Source organism: Orycteropus afer, unplaced genomic scaffold (assembly GCF_000298275.1).
Source record: "Orycteropus afer afer isolate SDZICR_OR568_19922 unplaced genomic scaffold, OryAfe1.0 scaffold00466, whole genome shotgun sequence".
NCBI lineage: Eukaryota > Metazoa > Chordata > Mammalia > Tubulidentata > Orycteropodidae > Orycteropus > Orycteropus afer.
This window is the reverse complement of record NW_006922053.1, coordinates 1,408,522-1,414,184: the sequence shown is the minus strand read 5'-3', so window position 1 is coordinate 1,414,184 and position 5,663 is coordinate 1,408,522. Positions and strand designations below refer to the sequence as shown.

General features: G+C 54.2%; 1 protein-coding gene across 1 annotated transcript in view; it reads right to left on the bottom strand.

Annotated features, from left to right (window-relative positions):
- Positions 1 to 5,663, bottom strand: part of APC2 (APC regulator of WNT signaling pathway 2) — a 19,893-nt gene that overhangs the window by 3,055 nt on the left and 11,175 nt on the right. Inside the window, exon 14 of the mRNA XM_042782775.1 lies at positions 1 to 1,986. Within this exon, the coding sequence (XP_042638709.1) occupies positions 1 to 1,986 (1,986 nt within the window). The remainder of the gene's footprint in view (positions 1,987 to 5,663) is intronic.

Genomic DNA, 5,663 nt, shown 5'->3' with positions numbered 1-5,663 from the left:
ACTGGCGGCAGGAGACGCAGTTCCACGTCCTGCTGCACGTAGTGCTCGTGCAGGGGCAGCGCGCTGAGGCTGGAGGCGCACGAGAAGTTCTCGTCCGGCTTCTCCACCGTGAAGCGCACGCTGCCTGCGTCCAGCTCCGAGGGCAGCCGGCAGCGCTCCCGGCAGTCAGCGATGTCCAGGAAGCGCTTCACGTAGCTCTCCCACTGCAGGCAGAACTGGCTGGCGCCCCCGCCGCGCTCGCCCGCGCCCGGTCCAGCCGCCGGCGGCGTCTTGCTGCGGCTGGGCGGCATGGTCTGCCCGGGGCTGTCGGGCAGCTCGCTGGGGCTGACTGTGCCACTGCCCAGCCCGCTGCAGGGCTCGCTGGGCACGGAGCTGGCGATGGACGGGCTCTCGAAGCTGCCCAGGGAGCTCACCGAGCTGCAGCGGCTCAGCACCAGCGGCGTCTCTTGGACGTAGTTCTCCGAGGAGCTGGACGGCGTGGCGTCCTCCGTGCCTAGGCCGCGGCCGCGGCCCCGCCGGGGCGCCGGGATGGCCATGGGCAGCGAGGCCCCCGGCGCCCGCCAGGCCCCGGCCGGCCCCGCCTCTCCAGGCCCCGCCTCCTCGAGCACCTCCAGAGATGAGTCGCTGTCGTCCAGGTCGCCGCCCTCGCTGGGGCCCGGACGCCCAGCCGAAGACAGCGAGGATAAGGAGCTGCAGCGGGACAGGCAGAGCGCCGCTGTGTCCCCCGCCGCAAGCGTCGGCGGCGTCTCCGGTGCCGGGCCCTCGGCCGGCAGCCAGGCCTGTGCGCGGGTGGTGGGCACGGCGCCCGCCCTGGCCATGCCCTCGAGCAGTGGCACGTGCTGGTAGGTGGGTGATAGTTTGATGGTGCGCACGCGGGCGTCAGCAGACTCTCGGGCCGGAGGCTCTGCCCGGCCACGAGGACGGTCCAGGTCCAGCCGGCCGGGCCGCGCAGGCCCGCATGGGGGTTCCTCGCGGCGCTCGGCCAAAGCGGCCAGCGGGCAGGGCCGCAGGTGCTCGCGGGGGCAGTAGCCATCGCTGGTGCTGCCGCTGTTCAGACTGTCATTGGACAGGCTGGCGTGTGCCGCCTTCAGCCGCAGCAGCGGGTGTGCACGGCCGCCTCCCTCTCGCCGAGCCCCCTCAGGCCCCCGGGCGGGAGAGCAGGACTGGGCGCGGCCTTCGCGCGGTGGCAGCGGGGCATCCTGCCCGGGGTCCCCCGCCGAGCTGAGGCTGAAGCTGTCGTCGGACGAGGTGTGCAGCGCTGAGATGTCCTCCACCAGCCGGTCGATGCGCGCCACAGCCAGCGCCAGCCGGGCCTTGGCCGCCACAGCCGCCTCTCCGCTCCCCGCCTCCTTCTCGGGCTCTGGGTCGCGGCGGGAGGGCGGGGTGCGCGCCAGCGCCTGGCCCTGCAGGAAGGGGCTGCCCAGGAAGAGCGACAGCATGGCCGGGCTGGGGGCCTCAGTGGTGGCGCTGGCTCCGGCGGCCAGGGAGGGCGCGTCGTCGTCATCAAAGCAGCCGGAGTCGGAAGCGTAGTCTTGGGCCAGCCCATCCAGGTGGCGCAGGGGCGCCAGCGGCTTCTTGGCAGCAGGCGCAGGCGCGGGCAGGCCCTCCTTATCCAGGTGGTCGAGTGCTTGAGCCAAGTGCCGGGCGTCCAGCTCGGCCTCCAGTGCCCGTTGCTTGCGCACATACAGGCTGGGCACACAGGTCCCTGGCGACACGGCGGTGGCCGCCGCCTGGTACTTGGCCGGCCGGTGGGCCAGCAGGTTGCGCAGGGCGGCGGCGCTGCCCATGGCGATCATCTTGTGCTTGGAGTGCACCAGGTTGCGTAGCATGCCCACGGCACCCAGGTCCCACAGCAGCTCCTGGTCCCGCGGGCTGCGCGCCGACAGGTTCCACAGCGTGCCGCACGCGTTGCTGACGATGGTCAGGCTGTGCGACGTCAGGTGCTGCAGTAGCGTCTGCAGGCAGTTGTGGTCACGCAGCACCTGCCTGGGGGGCGGGGAGGGCAGGTCACCCACTGCCCCTGCCACCCAGCCACACACCCACCCTGGAGAGGGCGGTCAGAGCGGTAAACACGGGGCTCCTGGTTAAGCTGGAATCCCAGCTACACACACATCATGCTTCAGGGTTAGGTATATTGCAAAGAGTGTACGGATAGACTTCCATGTAATGTAACCCCTATTTTTTAGTAAAGAATAAGTATTATTTGTCAATATTATTTCTAGCATTCATCTGTCAGCATTAATACTATTTCATAAGTATGACTTTATTTTAGTAACTATTACTATAGCCAACAAAATTTAAATATGGGCAACAAAGTTGTCAAAATGAGTACATTTTATTTATGTCATAAATATTTGTTATTAATGTTGTTGTCAGGTGCTATCGAGTCCGTTCCAATCACGGAGACCCCGTGTGCAGCACGAAACCCTGGGTCCGGCGCCAGCCTCACAATCCTTGCTGTCCTTGAAGGTCCTCCCCTTTCTCACTGACTCTTCACCTTACCAAGCATGATGTCCTTCTCTAGGACCTGGTCCCTCCTGATAACGTGACCAACGTGCGAGACACAGTCTCACCATTGTTCCTTCCAAGGAGCATTCTGACTGCACTTCGTCCAGGACAGATGGGTTCGCTCTTCGGGCGGTCCATGGTCCTCTCAGCACCCTTCACCAGCACCACAACTCAAAAGCATCAACTCTTCTTCAGTCTTCCTTATTCATTGTCCAGCTCTCACATGCATACGAGGGGATTGAAAATATCATGGCTTAGGTTAGGCTCACCTTAGTCTTCAAGGAAACATCTTTGCTCTATAGCACTTTAAAGCAGATTTGCCAAATGGAATACGTCGTCTGATGTCTTGACTACTCCTTCCATACACATTGATTGTGGATCCAAGTCAAATGAAATCCCTGACAACTTCAATCTCTTCCCCCTTTATCGTGATGCTGCCTATTGGTCCAATAGTAGAGAGTTTTGTTTTCTTTTTGTTGAGGTGTAATCCATTCTGCAGACTGCAGTCTTTGATCTTCATCAGTAAGCGCTTCAAGTCATGTTCACTTTCAGCAAGCAAGGCTGTGTCATCTGCATGTTAATGAGTCTTCCTCCAATCCTGATGCCATGTTCTTCTTCATAAATTCAGCTTCTCGGATTGTTTGCTCAGCATACAGACTGAATGAGTATGGTAAAAGGATACAACCGTGATGCACACCTCACCTGATTTTAAACCATGCAGTGTCCCCTTGTTCTGTTTGAACGACAGCCTCCAAGTCTATGTACAATTTCCTGATGAGGATAATCAAGTGTTCTGGAATTCCCATTCTTCTCAATGTTATACATAATTTGTTACTACCCACAGTCGAATGTCTTTGCATAGTCAATAAAACACAGGTAAACATCTTTCTGGTATTCTCTGCTTTCAGCCAAGATCCATCTGACATCAGCAATGGTGTCCCTCATTCCACATCCCCATCTGGATCTGATTTTAATTTCTGGCAGTTCCTTGTCTATGTATTACTACAACTGTCTTTTAATTTTTTTAGCAAAATTTTATTTGTGTATGATATTAATGATATTGTTCTATAATTTCCACATTCTGTGGGATCACCTTTCTTTGGAATGAGTACACATATGGATCTCTTCCAGTAGCTGTCTTCCAAGTTTCTTGGCATAACCGAGTGAATGCCTCCAGCAGGGCATCCATTTGTTGAAACATCTCCGTGAGCGTTCTATCAATTCCTAGAGCCTTGTTTTTCACCAGTTCCCTCAGTGCAGCTTTGACTTCTTCCTTCAGTACCATTGGTTCTTGATCACATGCCAACTCCCGAAATGGATGAAGATCTACCAGTTCTTTTTGGTCCAGTGACTCTGTGTGTTCCTTCCATCTTCCCTTGATGCTTCGCACATTGTTCAGTTTTCTTTCCCTCCCCATAGAATCCTTCAGTTTTGCAATTCGAGGCTTTAATTTTTTCTTCTTCTTTGAGCTTGAGAAATGTTGAGCACGTTCCTCCTTTTTGCTTTTCTAACCCAGGGCTTTGCATATTTCATTATAATAAACTTTGTCTTCTCGAGCTGCCCTTTGAAATGTTCTGTTCAGCTCTTTTACGTCATGATTGCTTCCATTTGCTTTAGCTATTCTCTGTTAAAGAGCAAGTTTGAGAGTCTCTTCTGACATCCATTTTGGTCTTTTCTTCCTTCCCTGTCTTTTTAATGACTCTTTGCTTTCTTCATGTATAATGTCCTTGATGTCTCCCCAGAATTCATCTGGTCTTCGGTCACTGGTATTCCGTATGTCAAATTCACTCTTCAGCTGGTCTCTAAGTTCGGGTGGGACAGTCTCACTATAGATACTCCAGGTGGCATTTTGGCCCTTGTGGCCTTGTTTTCAGTTTCTTCAGCGTCAGCTTCAATGGCACAGGAGCACCTGATGGTGCGTCAGCCCCTGGGCCGGCTGTGACGGGTGGTACTGAGCTTCTCCATCACCTCTTCCCACTGGTGGAGTCCATCTGAGTCCTGTGCTTTCCATCTGGTGAGGCCCACGTGTACAGTCATGTTATTGATAAAAGGTCTTTGCACTGAGTACGTCGCTGGTCTTGCAGAATTCTCTCCCATGGGATCTCCAGCGTCATGTCTATCACCAAGGGCATGTTTTCCAACTACCAGTGGTTCTCCTTTGCTTCCAACGTTCTGGTTCCAATCACCAGTAGTTAGCAATCCATCTTGATTGCATCTTTGGTCGATTTTAGACTGCAAAAGTTGGTAAAAAATCTTCAATTTCCTCGTCTTTGGCTTTAGTGGGCAGTGTGTAGATCTGAGTAGGAGTATTAACTGGTATGCCTTGCAGGCGTGTGGATATTATCCTGTCCTGGACAGCAGTGTATTTCAGGACAGATCTTGAAATGTTCTTGTGTGTGTCTGTGTCTGTGTGTGTCTTTATTTTTTTTTTAAATTGTGATTTGGGTGAAAGTTTACAGAGCAAATTCACTTTCCATAGAGCAATTCACACACACTTTGTCTCATGACATTGAAATGTTCTTTCTGACGATGAATGCGACACCATTCCTCTTCAACTTGTCATTCCCAGAATAGCAACCATATGATTGTCTGATTCAAAGTGGCCAACCCCAGTCCACTTCGGCTCACTAATGCCTAGGATAGCGATCTCTGCATCCGATTTCATTTTTACAATGTCCAAGTTTCCTAGACTCATGCCTCATGCATTCTTCATTCCAATCATTTATTAACGGATGCATCCAGCTGTTTCTTCCCATTTCGAGTCGTGCCTCATCAGCCAATGGGGGTCCTGAAAGCTCTACTCCATCCACATCATTAAGGTCGACTCTACTCTGAGGAGGCAGCTCTTCCCGTTATATTTTGAGTGCCTTCTGTCCTGACGGGCTCATCTTCTGGCATTTATCAGTGTTTCCCCGCTATTCCTAAGGTTTTCAGGGGCCACATTTTTCAGAAATGGACACGCATGTCCCTCTTCCTCCTCGTTTCAGCCCATCGACCAGGGGTGACCCGCTGGCACGTGAAGTACCGCGGGCGAGCCTCCGCCTCATGGCAGCACGCAGGGCACCGCAGAACGACAAGCTGCCAGGCGCAGGGTGGCTGTGATAACGTCACTGAAGAAGTGTTACTTTACTTCTAATAAATATTTTAGTTAATAG